At 43.7% G+C, this 19270-nt stretch overlaps 1 protein-coding gene across 1 annotated transcript in view; it reads right to left on the bottom strand.

The window, feature by feature from the left end:
- MYO6 (myosin VI) overlaps positions 1-19270 on the bottom strand; it is a 167404-nt gene that overhangs the window by 112301 nt on the left and 35833 nt on the right. Inside the window, exons 2-4 of the mRNA XM_019538161.1 lie at positions 17812-17951; positions 6023-6092; positions 829-902 (exon numbers count right to left, since the gene is read on the bottom strand). Coding sequence (XP_019393706.1) covers positions 829-902; positions 6023-6092; positions 17812-17928 — 261 coding nt within the window. The 5' untranslated portion in view covers positions 17929-17951. The remainder of the gene's footprint in view (positions 1-828; positions 903-6022; positions 6093-17811; positions 17952-19270) is intronic.

Genomic DNA, 19270 nt, shown 5'->3' with positions numbered 1-19270 from the left:
CGTTTGACCCCAATACTCTTTCCTGCCATGGCAGGGGGTCGGACTAGATGATCTGCTCAGGTCCCTTCCAACCCTAGAAACTATGAAACTATGATTCCACCCTATTGTTCCTAAAAGCTGATGACTGGCTTTTAGAGTCTTAAAAGGGAAAAGAATTTATAGCTACATAAAGCAGCAAATGAAAGAGGAATTCATGCAATTTTAGATTTTAATGACAATATTATTTAAACCTACCATTTCAATAATGCTTTTTAGAAAGATGAAGAAAATCATATATACAGTTGCCTGCTAGCAGCCAGTATTTTTTAAGCATCTCTTCTATTTTACAGCTGTCATTGCCAGGGCAGATGGCAAGGACTAAATCTAATTTAGTCAGAATTCATTAAGTACAATTAGGCAATTTGATAGCAATATAAAAGATTAAGATGGACATTTGAGCTAGGAGGTGTCAAAGGAGGCACCTGTTTGCTTCGTTCAAAAATAATGAAGAAAAGGAGCCATCTTTGGTAACAGCAGACCTATTTGCAAAGTAAATTACCTGCAGGAATAGAGTTTTTGCTACAATGCAATACAACTGGTGTCCTGAATTCAACAACAACACAGAAAAAAAAAATCTAACGTTTAGCTACATTACCTACTTGGTGCAAACCAGTTAGTAAATCTGGATCACATGGCTCATAAGCCTTTTCTCCAAAAAAAAAAAAAAACCCTACCTCTCCTAGATGTTTAAATATTGATTCTCTTTGATAAACTATGCAAAAAAATAGTATTATTACATAAAAACATATTCTCTTTCATCCATTTAATTAAAATATTATACAAACTTACGTAAATTCTGTCTTTACTGTAGCGAACTTTGATATTATGAAGGAGTGTGGCTTCATTTAAATACATAAGCGAACCTGCAATTAAAAACCCATAAACAATTATTTTTGACAAATAAACTCATAAAACCAAAATATAATATTAAGAAAAATGCTTCTTCCTCTCCTTTTTGTGACCTATAAACAGCTTATTTTTTTGAGAGAAAAATATTTGTCTGAAAAAAAATTTAGCCTACTATTCACCATATTCTTAAAATAAGGAAAAAAGATAACTATTATAATATAGAAGTATCAATCTCTGACCTCTGACTCACTGAAAGATAGCAGAAGACAGCAGAGCTGCACCTTATACACTAACTAAATCAGAAATGTTCATCTTAAGCTTTTGTAAGCGAGAGCTTACTTCATTAGATGGTGTGGAAGGACTGCAGCAAGCAGTCTTACATAGAAAACATCAATTAGAATACACATGGTACAAAGGTGGGAGGAAAAAGGAGAGGGTATTGCCAAAAGAGGCAAGATGGATATTGGGGGTTGGGAGGAAATCAGTCAACCAATTTTCAGTTTCTCTTAAAAGTGTCTTCAATATACACCTTTCATTTTTCCCCATGCTGCCCCATAAACAGGAGAACAAATATCTACTCCAAATTCAGAGACATAATTTATCCACCTTCAAATTCATCCTTGAAATCTGTGCCACGATGTGTAGGGAAAACAACAGCCAACAACTGCATTTATAGCATACAAAAGTAGCAATTATAATGGTTATAACTTGATTTAAATCAAAATAGATTTATATGGGTACAGAAAAGGGCATCTCTAGATTCCCGCTTTCAAATTTCAAATCCCTGCTCTAAACTTTGTAGATGTTGGAACCTCAGAACAGATAAGGGGGAAAAAAAAAGAAAAGCTACCTATTTTCTTAAAAAAAGAAAAGCTACCTCATCCTTGGGGGGGAAAAAAATCTGAACCAGTTTTACTCAGGAAATGAAGAAAAAAATCCAGTTGAGGTAGACAGTAAATAGAGAGAGAACTCAAATGGTTCAAGTTTGACAAAGCTGTTTCTGACCAGCCCCGGAAGGAGTTGTTAACCAATTTCATCTGTAATAACAACACTGCCCTACAGCTATTCTTGATGTTTCTTGTTCTTGGGCTTTAACCTATAAACTTCCTAAATGTTCCTTCACTTTGTTAGAGATTTAATTACACAGCAAACATATCCAGTCTTACATTACAATCAGCACATCAGACTGCTAACCCTTAAAGAATTAGAAGCACTAAAGACCACTATAGCTTGTTTCGTTTGTGCAGTTGGCAGTGCTTTATATATAGGGTGTCACTGTTTCCTCAGCGATTCTGTATACTGTACACAGACTGTACTCACGTTCACATGCTTTATCACACCAGGCAAGTTAGGGGTGTGCAAAGCGGGCCCTATTTGATTCAGATTTGGCCTGAATTGGGGACAGTGATTCGATTCATATCACTGTCTCTGAGTTGATTAGGCCGAATCTGAATCTTAAGATTCGATGCTAATTCGGAGAATCGGCGATTCAGACATAGACACAGTTTTAAATGTTTTTTTCTACATACTTTGAGGTGTCAATGCAGCTCATGAACACTGCAATGCTGGGGCGGATGGAGCATCCCACAGGAGCATGAGGAGCCCCCCACATGCTCGGTGGTGAACCTGGAAATGGACCAGAACTACTTCTGGTCCACTTCTGAGTCCGCCGGGGCGTGCACTGAGGAGGCATCCCCATGCCCCCCATCTCTGCAATTGGCCATGGAGTGACCTCAAGTGCCCCCACCAGACCCAGAAGGCACCAGTCACCAAGCAAGGGGGGGCCAAAATGCACCCTCCCCACCCCCCTGCATGGTCTCTGGCAGACCTGGAAGTGCTTCTGGTCCACTTCCAAGTCTGCTGCCGAGCACGCTGGGGAGCTCCCTGGGCTTCTGTGAGACACTCCATGTGCCAAATCGATCTGGAGGGTTCCGACTCGATTCAAAGAGATTAAAGGGTCCTTCTGATTCAATTCGGATTTGGAGATTTGGCCACCAAATCAGGCTGAATCTCTGCTGAATCAAATCAGGGACCAAAGCTTCACACAGCCCTAATGCAAGGTTATACTTGACACATTTAAGATGGCATAAAGTTTCTACATTTGGGACAAAGTCTGCTCTTTATCAAGGATTCCTGTGTTTAAAAGCCCACTTCCTTCCTTAACTTACATCCATTTTGAAGAAAGTTGGAAGAAAAATAACCTGGAAACAACCAGGGTTAAATCATTCCCTGGATAGTTTCTCTCAAGAGAACATCTTCACACTTCCCCTGGCTTATCTCTTTCTAGGGACCAGAAGGAGTGAAGCTGGGAAAAGGTTCCTTTGCCTTCCCAAGACTGGGGTCACCACAGATGTGAGGGAAGGAGAGGAGAAGCCTGAATTGCTCCCCTTCTGCTTCTCACACCAGAGTTCCCAGTGAAAGAAGTAGGCAAGGGCTTTGCCATGCTGCTACCCTGCTTAGGTAACTGAAAATCTCACCCTCTATGCATTTTATGCTAGGAACAATATAATTTAGCATATGACTGCCACTAAAAATAAAAGGCAGCGTCAATTTTCAGCTCCATTTTGCAAGGTCCTCAAAAATGAATGTACAAGATGTCTCTTCAATCGATCTTCGAGGAATGAGGAACTTGGCAGATAGATACGTTTGGGTGAAGCAACAACGAAAAGCAAATTTGTTCTTGGCACTGATAACAGTTTCTTCTGTTTGTTTGTTTTTAAAAGGAGTAAGATATGGACATAAAGGCCATCCTTAAGATTTAGGTACATACCATCCCTCATTCCATTTATGTCCCAAACTTGAATACCGCCTAACGACGTTTCACTTTTTCATTACACAACAAAAGTCCTGTACTGTTTGCAGTATATTGCAAAGTCCATGAACCCCAAAGCTAGGGACAGACATTACATATAAACTGGTTTAAGTGATCAGAAACTGGTTTAAACCTGTAACAGAACAAATGTTCAGGTCACATAAACCAGTTTCAAAATGGCTGAAATCAGTTTGAGATGAACCTGGTTGAATGTAGTATCAGACCTAACTGATTTGGCTCAAACTAGTTTATGCAACATCTGTCCCAGACCCCTTCCTGGTTTAAGTTAAGCCAGAGTCCCCCAGCATGCTCTCTGGAATGGGTTCTCTGCTCTAGCCCAGCCAAGATAGTCCCACTCCTCTGCTCCCCAGCCCAAGCAAGGACAGGCAGGCCACGCCCCTACCTGGCCACTGCAGCAAAAGAGAGTAGGGCCCTTTTGGGGGCTGCAGCCCCTGTCGTAACGTCGGGGGATGTGAGCCCCTTACCAATGGGGGCCAAACTGCTGGGCTGGCAGAACTGCAGCAGACTGCAGGCAGCACCACTGGCATCCGGAAAGCCAGAGCCCTGCAAGCCCCGCCCAGTGTTGCCATGCTCTGCAGCTCTGCTGGCCCGGCAGCGCAGCCCCCACTGGAAAGAGGCTCATACTTGGGGAAACAGGAACTGGGGTTGCTGCCCCAGTCAGTTGCTCCTCCCTCACCGCTCCAGCACCTAGGCGGTGATGAGGATGGGGCCAGACGCCACCTCCAGGGGCCTTGGTGGGGGGCAGGGGACAGAGAATGGGTTTACTCTCCACTCTGCCCCTGGGTCACTACAGCTGGGTCTGCCCGACCCAGCCACAGTCGCTGCTACATCCGCGCTCAGGGCAGTGTCTGGCAAAATAAGCTCCTACCTACTACTGGGAGGGCCTGGCCCCGAGTGCAGACCAAGTTTTCCCCCTGCTCAGTCTGCAGCTTCTGCTCAGTCTGCGCTCAGGGCCAGCCCCCACCCAGCAGGAGGGGGCTTATTCTGCCAGAAGTTGCCCCAAGTGCAGACTGAGGCAGCTGCGGCCAGGCAGACCCAGCTGCAGTGCCCCAGGGGCAAAGCAGCGAGTAACCCCACTCCCTGCCCTCCTCCCCACCCCCACACCCTCAAGGCCCTGCAGGCAGCATCTGGCTCTGCCCCCTGCCGCCACCTGGCTGCTGGAGCAGTAGTGTGGAAGCGACTGTGACTGGGTCAGCAGGCCCAGTCACCGTTTCTTCAAATGCAAGCCTCCTTCCAGCAGGGGCCATGCTACTGGGCCAGCAGAACTGCTGTGGAATGCGGTGGCACTAGGGGGATCGCAGAGCTCTGGCCCTCCGGACACCAATGCTGCTGCATGCAGCCCACTGTAGTTCTGCTGGCCTGGCAGCACAGCACACCCACCAGGAAGGTGCTTGCACTCTCCAAAATTATTACAGGGGCTGCTGCCCCCAACAAGGGCCCTACCTCCTCCCACTGCAGCGGCAGGGTGGGGGCATGGCTATTCCTTCTCCCTCTAGAGTCTGATGGAGGGGACAGCAAGGGGCCTATTCTGCCACAGAGAGCAAGCAGGCAGACCCGGTGACAGCAGGCAGACCTGGCTGCCAGTGGGGGTAGAGGAGACATTAACTCTCCTCCCTGCCGCCCTCTGCCTCAAGGATCATGGTGCCCTGCTGCTGCTGCAGCAGTGAGTGGGGAGCGCCCAGCAGATCCAGCTTGGGTCGCTGATGGGATAGAGAGGGGGAATTAAATCCCTCCCTGGCCAGTTCAGCCCAGACTGGCCATGCCCCCTTCCCCCGCAGCTTAGCTTCCCTGCAGCTGGGGGTGCGCTCTAGCACCACCCGGTCCTGGCCTGGACAACTGCAGACATATGCCTGCATCTCCTCGGTCCAGAGAGGATGTTTGTTCTGTTACAAAGTGGTTCAGCCTTGGCAGGTTAGACTAACCTGCAAAGGTTGAATCAATTTAGGCTCTGGCTTTGTGAATGTCTGTCCCTAGCCCAAGAATTGCTTCAGTACTGTATGATTTAAGATGTAAAAGTTCAAATGAAATTTATTTTTTTAAGAGTATATTCAGGAGTACCGCAGTTCACACACCATAATAACATATTTCCTTTCTAGAGGCTCACAGTAGAGAGCAACCAATATGATGAACACATGTTTAGTAATTGGTTTACTTGTGACACACATTAATGAAACTTTGTTACATGTGCTATGCCAAGTCTTCAGGTTTGTTGAAGATGAACTGTAAGAAATAGGTTTTTTCATTATGAAACAAATGGAGGTCTGCTGTTCTATATGAAATCTGTCATAGTGCAGTACTTACAGTTATCCTCCACATCCTTTTTACTGTCTTCTTCTGCAGGAAACACTTGGTTGATAGCAGCCAGAAAAGTCTGTCAGATAAAAATCATTGACACTTTCAGAATTTCCACCAAAAATTGGAAGACAGTCCTAAAACATCCTTTGCTAAGTTGGAAGTAAACTCATTATTCATGTAACGAAATTGAAAAATTGTCATTGCTAAACCTTACTGTTGCAGATTACAGTGGGTTCATCCAACTAAAACAGTTGCGCAGTGTTATTTCTACTGCATTCATTCATACGGACAACTATAAAAGGAGTAAGGCTTCATCATACAAGGAACAGGACAAATCCAAAGTCCACTAACAAAAGCTTACATTATAGTTTTCAGACAAACAGAAGGTGGGAAGATTACAATAATGGCAGAGCAAGCTACATTTTCATTGTAATTTGTAGTTTAAAATATATAAGTAATATTACTTAACACTTTTTTTCCACAGATGCCATCCACAGAACCCAAAACCAAAGTAAATAGTATCCCCATTTGGATATTATAGGGATGGGCAATACAAGAAAACAGTGAGTAAACTTTTACTAAAAAGGAAACAGACTCAGATAGAGCATATGCCATGCTCAGAGTTACAGAAAGTCAGTGGAAGCCCCAGGGCTTAAAGTCACATCTCACAACTTATGATGCAGCTGCCCTAACCTATTTAAATTAATTCCCATTTAAAGACAGTCCATTAGCTACACATATAACAACATCTCCAAAACACTGTAGCTTGATATTATACACACACACACACACACACACACACAACGTCTATAGAAGAACAAGTACTTCTTTAATCCCAGTACTTGAGTTGCACAAGAAACCCATTTATCAACTGTTCATCACCCACTGGGGCAAATTTATAACAAAAGTGAACTTGTCTCCCTCATACGCCAGAAATCGTAATTAATATTGTTTAAAAAAGGAAAGAGAAACATGCAATAACAGATGTGTTAGAACATCCACAAGGTACAGACATGCTATTGTGTTTTTAAACATTACACACTTTTGTTTAGACATGTATCTGAGTGGATACAGCCAGCATAGATTGTGCTTGCCAGAGAAATGTAGCTCTCTCTAGTACAAGGTTTCTGCTCATTCAATTAAATGTTACAGTTGCCATGCTGTTTCAGAGATAATTTCAATGTGAAAAAGGGAATTGTAACACAGTATTAGTCTACTTGATCTAAAATGGCAAGACAAGCAAAAAAAATGTAAGTAATTACATTTTAAGCATGATTATCTATTTAAAAAGATTTTATTAAAACATTTCACTAAGCAAACAACTTTTCTATGACAGTCCATGGGAAGTATAGAAAGCTATTCCCTCTTACTTCAGCACAACACAACGTAACATAGCTTACATCAGCCGTTCTCAACCTTTGGTACCTTGCATACCACCTGCTGATCAACACAGCAAAAGCAAAACCTGAAGTCCTACAGTGGCACTTTCAGTTTCACCACTGCAAATCGAGTCTCACTTTTTCCTCGTGGACCACAGCCCAGGGCAAAGCAGCCTGCGTCAGGGCTCCCCTCCCCGTTCCCTCGAGAACCAGTGAAAGCCCTGGCACATCGGAAGTGGCGGTGACCAGAACTTCCGGCCCGAACAAGCAAAGACACCTCCAACCCGCCGGGCGGGGAGGCAGGCCAAACTCAAAACACGGCACCCCCGTACTCCCTGCCCATGTCTCGTGTACTCCAGGGGTACACATACCATGGGTTGCAAAACACTGGCTTATACTACATAACATCCTAATACAGTACTACCTGAGGTCCTGCACAACACTCCCTGGAAGGGGATCTACAACAGGAGTTCCATATACCAGTTTGACCTAAATCAGTTAAGTCTGATACTACACCTAACCAGTTTATCTTAAAACTGCTTTCAAAATGGCTGAAACTGGTTATGTACACTGAACTCCTGTTATGGGCTTAAACCAGCTTTTGATCACTTAAACCAGTTTATGTGCAATTTCTATCCCTAACCCTGGTGTATGAGATGCCTCATGGATCATGTTCTTATAGTCCTGCTACACTTTTCCCCACTTTTCGTCTCCCATTAAAAGGTTTCTGTCACAACAGTACACCCTGTCTTCATAATAGTCAGATTCTGGTTTGAATAGACCTCCTGAACAAATCTATCTAATCTATTTGATATAAATGTCCTTAACCAGACAGAGTATACTAGGTGGTCCTCCAGAAACCAAGGGTTCTTACTGCTTGGTTTTGGCATTTTAGAGATCCCCAAATAATACTGTTTGTCATAGTTGGATGTTACTGTATTTTCTCACATACAAACATCCATAAATAAGATACATGCCTTGTTTTTGAAGGGGAAAAAGAAGAAAAAAGATCTTTTCCTGAAAATAGGGTTATGGTATAGTATTTTCCCAGGCAAAACACAGGCAAATCAAGAAGGGGATGAACCAAACATTGTGGCTGCTTTGTTTACCCCACAGGATGCCACAAGTGCTACTGGCTGAGCCAAACTACCTGACCTTTCATCTCAAGCTGAGAAGCAGTGAGGGAGGGTGTGGGGCACAGGCAGGAGCAGGAGTTGAGGTGAGTGGGGTTGGGTCATGCTGCACTCAGGGCAGGCGGTTGTGGCACTGGGAAAGGGGGTTAGGGGGCTACGACAAATCCGTAGCCCTCCTCCCAGTGCTGCCACTGCCTGCCTCAAGTGCAACCTAGCCCAGCCCCCACCAGGAAGAGCCCAGTGCTGTCCCAGGCCACAGCCCACAGTGGCAGCCCACCCTCACCCCAAGCACAGATCCAGAAGCACATGCCCCCCGTGCCCTCCTGGGATGTGCATAGCAGCAGCTGTGCCCCCTGGACAAGGCAGGTCCATCCCATGCCCCACCCCAGCTGTGCAGCACCTGCTGCCCCTGCCCCAGTTCCAGCCCTACACTCCCTCCTTCACCACAGCATGCATGCCCCTCCCCACCCCTACTGCAGCTACCTGGAGTCCATGGGTAGACCGTCTTGCAGCCCTACCCGCTGCCCCGTATTTAGCCACATTAGTGTCGGCTTTCTGCCACTTATGGCATGCAGGATTCCTACTGGTCACAGCCAAGAGCTAGGGAGCCCTGCTTGCTCACTATGCTGCACCATATGCAGCAGGTACAGCGTTATTTTCTTACCCCCACCAGAAGCTCAAGATATTCCTGTATTCATTTGCTTAAAACATGTGCCCTATATTCCAGCAGCTGATTTCAGGGGAAAAGGTGAATGTTCTATGCCACAAAAATTATTATATTTCCTTTTTGTCTCCTCTAATTTATCCAGGATTAGTTCACAAGAGTGCCCTCGGTAAAGACCCTTTCTTTAATTACCTTTAATAAAAATTAACTACAACTCAGCATTGTATCACAGCCCTTTTTGACTGGATGGTATTTTTGTTTTAAATTTTTCTAGGAATACTTGTAAATTGGTTTCTAGAAACTGAGCAACTAGAAATGTGTGCAGACATAGGAATTATATCATACTGCATGCCTTTCTGGAGCTCTCCAGGCTAACCTCTCTCTTACAGTATGTGGATTTAATATTTTAAAAATGGAATTCAAGTAAGTAATATAAAAGGGAACAAATACTTAACTTCTAGATAAAAATACTAATACCTGGATTTTAGACTCAGTATAAAACATATGCCTAGTTTCCTATTAAGGAATATAACTGGTGTGTCATGCTCATAACCACATTACACTATTTTCCAGATGATTGTTTACCAAGTGAAAAGTACGTGCCTGAATGCTGCCAGATACTATGGATGAATAATTGAAGTAGAAAGATGAGCAAGCTATCATGGCCACACAATTAAATACTTTTCCCAAAGAACTCTTTTTGTCCTATTATCCCTTTTAAAGGGGTAATGCTTATTTTGGAGCCCTTTGTGTTTTTTCTTGCCTTGGTCAAAATGTTTCTTTTCATGACAATTACTAGGACAAAATGCACTTAAAGAAATTAAGCAATTATTCTTCATATGAGATACCAGAGAGCTCTCATAGTGACCTTGTTCAGAAATCAGCTTTTTAACATTAAATGGGGCAAGAAACTTAAATGGTCTCCATAGGAACTAGATGGGTAAAAAGATACCTTTCTGTATGACTCGGATCTTCTTTCTGTCATGTAATCCAATATTGTAACTATCCTTTCCTTACACTCCCAAACGCAACTATGTATAGATGCCCCTTGCTCTTTTTCACTGCAATTCACCAAACAGCACAAAATTATGTGGAGATTGCAAACATCATATGATCCAAATGGAAGGTTTTTTTCACATAGCATGTAATTGAAGCGTAGAACTTATTGCCACCTGGTGTTGTGAAAGTTGACAGTTTATCCAGATTCAAAAAGGGACTGGACAAATTCTTGGAGGAAAGGGGCATCAATAGCTATTGAACACAGGATTTAGGGGTACAGCCTCTAAATCAGAACTTTCTAGACCTTAAATGCTAGAGGCTGCAAGTGAGAGGGGAACAGTGGAGAAAAACAACTGGTCATACCCAGCAGTTCACTCTTCCTTTAAGCATCCACCCTCTGCCCATGTGACACAGGATACTGGGCAAGATGGACCTATGGTCTGACCCAGTAAAGGGCAATTCTTACGTTCTTATAACCGCTTGCTTACAAAAAAGAATTTCAAACTTCACATTCTAGATGTTCCGATCTTCCTGGGCAAGCAGAAAGGGCTCAATTGCTTTACCTCTCTCTAGGAAATACGGGGGATTTTTTTGTATGGCATGCCAGAAATACATATGTAAATTAAACTGCCTCTCTAGGAATAAAGAACTCTTAGAAGCTATCAATCTGAGCAAACCAAATATTTATAATAATGTTCAGAAAATGAGGGTCTTTAATTAATAGTTTAAATGCAAAAGGCAAAAAAAAAAAAATCTTTTGAAACAAGCTAAATGACTCCCACAAAGGAAGTTAGTGACACGCTAAAATATGTAAGCTTAACAGATTCTTAAGCACAATGTAGCTGTTTGCCTAGCATTTAAAAAAATATATTAAGTATTCAACCTGTACCAAAACTATTAATGACACAGAGCCATCTATCATACTAAGCCCTGCAAGTCCTCATCTGTCCGAGAAGCATCTGGTACAGTGAGGATAAAATACTTTCTATTTATAGGTGAGCAAGTCACTCAAAAACAAAAGCCCAGATCCACAAGCTTCTAAGCACTTAACACCTATTGAAATTAATTGGAATTAGCCACCTACATACTTTTGTGGCTCTGACCCATAATGGTTTACTCAATAAAAAGAGTGGTCATCACCAGAATAGCAATCTTTTCAGAGGACAGAAGACTGCTGGAAGTGAACAACGAAGCAGACTTCTTTTAATCTTTGTGAAATAGCATGCATTTCAAATCCTTGATAATCTAACTATCTGTGAGCAGATAAATAACTGCTCATAGAGATGCAGAGATTATTGTCATAAATGTGGGATATCACAATCATGTTGTATGAGATTTTATTCAGGCTCTGAACAGCTTGCAAAGTTGAGAGTGAGAGAGAGAATTATAATACATTAAGATGCCTTAATTAACCTTTAGTCTTGAAAACCAATACAGAAAGGTGAAATAAAAGTCAACAGACAAAAGTTTTAAATGATAATCTGAATACCCTGGCACGGGACCGTATTTAGTGAAATCTATAGTCTAACAGAAGTAGTTCTAGCAATCTCCATTTAAAAATGAAAGAATGTAATTTACCCAGTCATGAGTTATTAGAAATTGTAGTGCCTTCCTCTCTACCTTCAACATTCCTGGGTCTCTAATAGTTACTACTGCAAATGTTAAGAAGGAAGGTACACAGTTATTTTATACCAGGAAGTGTAAACATACCTAAAAAACTTCCTTTGAGTAATAAAGTTCACTGATCTGTTCAAATGGATACTTTAGCTTCCTCACATAACCAGACCTGTCAATCATGAACAGTCTCCTGTAGTTCCTTCCAGCTGAGATACCTTCCAAAACCAGGATAATTTTGATCTACTTACTTAAAACTACAGATTGTGTTAAAAATTCAAGGACTGTATCTAACAAGACTCAGTAACATACACTTTCAATTCAAGATAGAGTACTTGCAGGAGTCATTCTTTAAAGTAAATTCAAGAAATAGTGGAGCCCCGGGTAGCACAGGGCACAGCACTCACTCCAGTCCCTGCTGCAACAGCCCCGGGAGTGGCCAACACCAGCTGCCTGTAGCCGCTGGGCTGCACTATGCCCCAAACGCCGCAGGGCTCTGCCTGTCCCCACTCACCCTAGCTCCTGCTGCAGCAGCCCTGGGAGTGGCTGATGCCAGCTGCCTGTACCAGGGCACGTGCAGCCCAGGAGCAGAGGTAAGTGGGGACAGGCGGAGCATGGTGCAGCCCAGAGGCTGCAGGCAGCTGGCACTGGCAGCTCTCAGGGCCGCTGCAGCAGGGACTGGGGCGAGTGCCATGTCCGGCACTGCCCGGGGCTCCATTTGGCCACACTCACCCCAGCCTAGGGCAGTCCCAGGAGCGGCTGACACCACCTGCCTGCACAGCCCAGGAGCTAAAGTGAGTGGGGACAGGTGGAGACAGGCACAAAGGGACGGGGGGGACATCACGGAGCAGCCCAGCAGCTGCAGGCAGCTAGTGCCGGCTGCTCCTGGGGCTGCAGTGAGTGGGGCCATGGCCCTTTCCACTCCCCCAACGGACTTACCTGCTTGGGCAGGGGGGCGTCTATGCTGAGCGAATAAAAGCGAATTTACCTTGCATATAATGAATTATGGGTCTAAATATGCTCATTGCATAAGAGCGAATTCACATGTAAAGAACCTGCATAAATTGAGGGAAACCTGTATTATACTACAGAAACTTGGACCTTTTCATCTGGGCACACTTACACACCCACAATGAAACCCAAGGATTCAAAGCTGTGTTTCACTGGTTTTAACAGGGTAACTGAACTATGGCTTTTATACTAGACAGTAAAATAAAGTCCTGTTTGGCAATATTCATTTAGAGACACATAAGAGCAGTAATCATTTCATCCAAGTATTCATTTTAAGGCTAGTCTTGCCATGGGGTTTCTTCTGCTGACAGAAATGCCCAATGTTATACTGATTAGGCTCCTAGTTGGAGAGCTTCTTTTCCCAGAAGATTGAAAAACTATCATATCAAAAACTACGAAATAGTAGTGAGAGGTGGAGCCATGATATCCCTCTGCCAATCAGCAGCAAGGGTGGGGCTAGTAGGGCCCTTTGGCCAAATCAGCAATAAGGGACAGGCTCACTGCACAAGGAGCAAGGAAGCGGCTCCATGTGCAGCCCACAAATATCTCATTTACTCCCCGCAACTTAGATAAATCCCTAACTGTCAGTTGAGGAGGATAAGGTAGATGAGGTTTTCTTCAAACAGTCAACAGAAGTCGCCCTGGTTCTCATGGGGAACTTCAACCAATCTGACATCTGCTGGGAAGACAATACAGCAGTGTGCAGCAATCCAGGGAGTTTCTGGAGAGTGCAACTTCCTTGTGCAAGTATTGGAGAGGCCAACTATGGGTCATGCTCTTCCTGACCTGCTGCTCAAACAGAGATGAACTGGTGGGGAATGTAGAAATAGATGGCAACTTGGGCAAAAGTCAGTGTAAGATTCAGGATTCTGAAGAAAGGAAGGAAGTAGAGCAGCAGAATAAGGCCCCAGCACTTCCAAAAAGCAGATTTTGACTTACCCAGGGAAATGATGAGCAGGATCTCCTGGGAGGCCAGTCTGAGGGAGAAGAAGAGCATCCAGGAGACCTGGTTGTACTTTAAAAGACACCTTACTGACGGCACAGGAATGAACCATCCCAATGCTCAGGAAGATTAACAAGTATGGCAGAAGACCATCTTGGCTCAGCAGAGAACTTTTCAGTGAACTACCACCCAAGAAGGAAGCGTACAAGAAGTAGAAACTTAAACTACAAGGGAGGAGAATAAACATCACTCAGGCATGAAGGGATGAAGTCAGGAATGCCAAAGCACAACTGGTATCATGACTAACAAGAGATGTAAAGGGTAACAAGAAAGGTTTCTAAAAGTATGTTAGTAATAAGAGGAAGGTCAGGAAAAATGCAGATCCCTTACTGAATGGGGAAGGTAATCTAATTACAGATGATATGGAAAAAGGGTGAAGTACTTGATGCCTTTTTACCTCAGTCTTCACAGGTAAGTTCAGCTAATAGATGACTGCATCTGGCAGCATAGTTTGGGGAGAAGATGAGCAGCTGACAATGGTGAAAGAACAGGTTAGGGACTATTCAGAAAAGTTGGACATGTACAAGTCCATAGGTCCAGATATAATGTACTCAAGGGTGCTGAGGGAGCTGGCCAATTTGACTGCAGATCTTCTGGCCATTATCTTTGAAAACTCATAGCAAATTGGGAGAGGTCCCATATAACTGAAAAAGGGCAAATATATAGTGCCTATCTTCAAGAAAGGGAAGGAGGAGGATCCAGGGAACTACAGACCAGTCAGCCCCACTTCACTCCCTGGAAAAATCATGGAACAGGTCATCAAGGAACCTATTTCTAAGCACTTGGAAGAAAAGATGATGACCGGGAACAGATGGCATGGATTCACCAAGGACAAGTCATGCCTGAACAAGCTGACTGCCTTCTGTGGAAGTGGATATACCTTGACTTTTGCAAGGCTTTTGATATGGTCTCCCACAACATTCTCACAAGCAAGCTCAGGAAGTACAGGTTGGATGAATGGACATTAAGGAGGATGGAAAACTGGCTGCATCCTGGTTAGAGGGCAGTAGTCAATTGCTCAATGTCTAGTTGGCATCCGGTGTCAAGTGGAGTTGGTACTGGGCCCAGTTTTCATCAATACCTTCATCAATTACCTAGAATATGGGATGCAGTACAACTTTAACAAGTTTGTGGATGACACCAAGCTGGGTCATGGAGTAGATATGCTGGAGGGTATGGCTAGGATTCAGAGTGACCTAGATAAATTGGAGGATTCGACCAAAAGAAATCTCATAAATTTCAATAAGGACAAGTCCTCCACTTAGGACAGAACAATCTCATGCACAGGTAGAGGCTAGGGAATGACTGGCTGAGCAGCAACTCTGCAGAAAAGGACATGGAGGTTACAGTGGACGATAAGCTGAATATGAGCCAACACCATGCCCTTGTTGCAAAGAAAGCTAACAACATAATGGGCTGCATTAGTAGAAGTGTTGCCAGCAGACTGAAGGCACTGATTCTACCCCTTTATTCAGCACTGGTGAGACCACACCTGGAGTACTGTGTCCAGTTTCGGGCCCCTCACTACAGAAAGGATGTGGATAAATTGGAGACAGTCCAGTGGAGAGCAACAAAAATGGTTAGAAGGCTGGGGCACTGATCTATGAAGGGAGGCTGAGGGATTGACTTAGTCTTCTCTTCTCCAGAGTAAGTAAGAGGGAATTTAATAGTACTCTTCAACTACCTGAAAGGTTTTTTTGAAGAGGATGGAGCTAAACTGTTCTCAGTGGTGGCACGACAGAGCAAGGAGCAATGGTCTCAGGATGCAGCAAGGGAAGTCTAGATATTAGGAAAAATTCTCTGCCTAGAAGGACAGTAAAGCACTGGAACAGGTTACTCAGAGAAGTTGTGGAATCTGCAGACTTAGAGGTTTTTAAGGCTCTGCTAAACAAAGTCTAGGCTAGGATAACAGAATTTAGGACAGTCCTGCTTTGAGTAGGGGGTTGGACTAGATGACCTTATGAGGTCCCGTCCAACCCTAGTTTTCTATGACTGGTCTGGGCATTTGAAGCCAAGGATAACTGCACCATTTACCTATGTGAAAAGATATTTAAAATCTTCTTTGTCTGTTTTCAAGAGAAAAGTCCAGAGTCAAACTGCAACAGAGACTCAGAACAATAATCTTAGTATCAGGACATAGTGATCTGCTACAGCAGCTGGAAAGGACAGCCAGTACCTCTCCAGGCTTTTGAGTTTGACAGGAAAAACCTCTATTGCCCTTACTGAAGGTGCATGAGAAAGGATATACAGCTAGAGTTCTTTTAGATCAACAGTGCTCAAACATACAGCCCCATATGCTAGATCCTGTGGGTAGGGTCAGTCCACAGGCTGGATCCACCATGGTGTTGGTGTGCAGCAGTGGCTCGTGGGTGCAATCTGGTGTGCCAGCAGAGCTCCATGCTGGATCCAGCTATGAAGCAACCCCTCCCACTGGATTGAACCACAAGAGATCCCACCCACCAGTGTGATCCAGCATGCAAAGCTGTCATCTGGCCCATGGGACTCCATGGGTCTGGGATTTTGGAGGCACGGAAGCAGTGGCAGTGTTATACTGCTGTGGTTTTGGAAGCCACAGCAATTAATACTGCCATCGCTCTTCCACTACAAAATTTCTAGACTTGTGGGAAGCCTCATGGACTGGATGACAAATTCTCACGCGTTGGATCACATGAGTGGGCCGGCACTTCTGCACAACTGGCTTAGGTCAGTTACAGATGCACTAAGCACAGTTTCAGAACATTCAGTACATTGCTCCCCAAAAGATCTGGTTCTGCTTCCCAGCTGAAGCCTTATAAAGCACTGATCTGAGGATCTTAACAAAAAACAAACAGAAAACTTTATTTTGGAGGAAAGATCACTAGCTTCCTATTCAAGTTTCTTCACAAACCATAAACCCAGGTCCCCCAGAAGAGAAATACGCAACGGTTAAATTCAGGAAGATCTGTTCTTCCACCTCCTGATCTGTTATTAAGAACTCCCTACAATTGTCACCATGAACAAGTTGGTTAGGCAAATAAGGAGTTTCTACATTTGTGTAAATTCAGTTATAACATGGATGAACTCTTGAAAGTGGCACATATCTTTAGCAATCAGAAAATGTCCAAACCTAAACAAATTAGTACACAGCTGCCCACTGTATTTCAGACAGTAAAGGAAAAAAAAAAAAAGTATCTCCCACAAAATAGTACCAACAAAAAACCCCAACATCTTGTCCAAACTAAGAAAACAGAGTCATGGAGATTAAAGGTCAAAGTATGCACTGTCACCAATCCAAAAAAAAAAAAAAAAAAAAAAAAAATCGATCTTTGCTTTAGGGCTACCGGATATGAAAGATGCCATGGCAACCCAAGCAGTTTAAACATACTCAAGTTAGAACAGATCAAGATAAAGAATCCAACTTAGTATTGAAGACAGGATAAAAGGCATGAAGGGTGAAGGACCCATAGCAAAGAAGTAACCCAAGGAACTTACTATGATTTGAGACCACTGCCACCTTTTAAGCCATTTAAAAAGATAAGATAAAATGAGATTCAACTAGCTACAATTTTTTAACTTAAAAAGTGAGTTTCCTTTCACCATGCTTCTTATTTTTCAACTATCAATTTTCTGTCAGCATCTCTATAGTGAATGTTTTTTCACAGGCTTTATTTTTCTTTCTTAGCATTCAGGTCTTGCTAAACTGGAAGAAGAAAAGACTTGCATCCTACTACCTTTTTAACTTTTCTGATCTTCAACTGTGCAGGTTCAAAATTTGGTATCTCTCTCATAATTACCTCTCACCTTTCTGACAAGAACTGTATGTTCCTTCATACTGGAAGTCAGTAAGAGTATGCTGAACTAGAGAAATTCACTTAGTTTAAACAGCAAGTTAGAGATAAAGCTAAGAATTTAAGCAACTCCCAGTATTGTACTCTATATACACTATGTGCAATGTAGTTCTAGCCTACAAGAAAAAGAATTTCTTATTATCTAAATCACTTTGAGAAACTCACCTTTCCCTTCTGGTTTAAAGGTTCAATAGTTAAGGTGTCAGGGCCAATATCCACAATTGTGCCCATCTGAAACCCATCAGTTGGGTGTGGAGCCCAAACAGGTTTTCCATCCTCCATGGCTGGGAACTATCAGCTACTTCCTGTTAGAAAAAAAAGAGATATTATATATATATATGCAAACTTTATTTTGCTTAATCATCTTTATTTTACATGTTTATTAAAAAGTCTGATTTCCACTATTAAGTAGTTACAACTACACCTTTTTTAATAGAGAACTCTGACCTTTATTAAATGCAACACCCATTGAATTAAAATAGGTATTTAGAAAGTCCTTATACTGGCAAAATAGGCACAATCCCATAATTTCAATATGCTAAAATTGGGTTCTTATAATATTTGAGCTATATGTGCTACAAGGCAGATATTTTGACTTCAAAGAATCTGACAAGCAGGCAAACTCCATTCACATGTTCAAGAGATATTTTGTCACCTCTCCTATTCTCAGGTTTCTAAAAATCTTTATACCTATGATGTATATCCTTGTTGCAAGTCAAGAAAGATTAAACTGGCAACACTTCATACTAAGAGAGGCCTAAAAGGGTACAAAAGTTTCTTCTAAAGAGAGGAATAATTTCCCAAATTTTACCTTTCCCAAGCCCATGGGCCAGTGGAACTACAGTATAATGACTGTAATATTCAGTGACAGGTGTCAATTATTTGGTTTCTGTATAAGGAGGAAAACTTCTGGGTGAACTGCTTTTGCAGTGCTTTCCTTCAAGAACTCAAGGCATAGGTAGATTAACACATGGGCCAGCTGGGCCTGGGCCAATGGGCCCCTGCCAAACAAGAGCCCCCAGATGCCTGGGGGGGGGGAAGGAGGGGCGGGCAGGGGCAGCCCGGTGCAAATTAAACTGGCAGCCAGGCCAGACTAGGCACGTATGACACAGCATCCTGCAGCTGCCAGGTACAGGTGGGGCACAGGGTGCGACCACACCAAAGCCTTGGAAGCAGCTGGTACCAGAGGCAACAGGGACCAGAACCAGGCACAGTGTAGTCAGGACTCTGTAGCCCCAGTGCAGCCAGATCCTGGCCCAGCCCAGCCACAATCCTGCATGTTTGCCGGGCACCACTGCAACCAGACTGAGCCACAGCAGGGAAAGAGGCTGCCACCATAGCTCGGTCTATGGTGCACACGCCAAGCAGTTCTATACCTCTAGCACCGCCTGGCCACAGGGCAATGTTGCAAGGGTTCCTAGGCAACTGGTCCCAGGCTCTGGCTACAGTGCAGACCTGCAGGCAGGGGTAGCCATAGCTCCTGCCCCATGCCTGGAGGGGGCAGTGCATCCCACTCTGGCCTCTGCTCCCGCTGAGCCAGCTAGGGATTGAGCCCACAACTACGGGTCAAGGCACAAGGCAGGGGTGGTCCCGATGAATCTTAATCCGCACCTGGCTGAGCAAA

The sequence above is a fragment of the Crocodylus porosus genome, unplaced genomic scaffold (genome assembly GCF_001723895.1).
Source record: "Crocodylus porosus isolate Cpor-Errol unplaced genomic scaffold, CroPor_comp1, whole genome shotgun sequence".
Lineage (NCBI taxonomy): Eukaryota > Metazoa > Chordata > Crocodylia > Crocodylidae > Crocodylus > Crocodylus porosus.
This window is presented reverse-complemented; position numbering and strand designations above follow the sequence as displayed.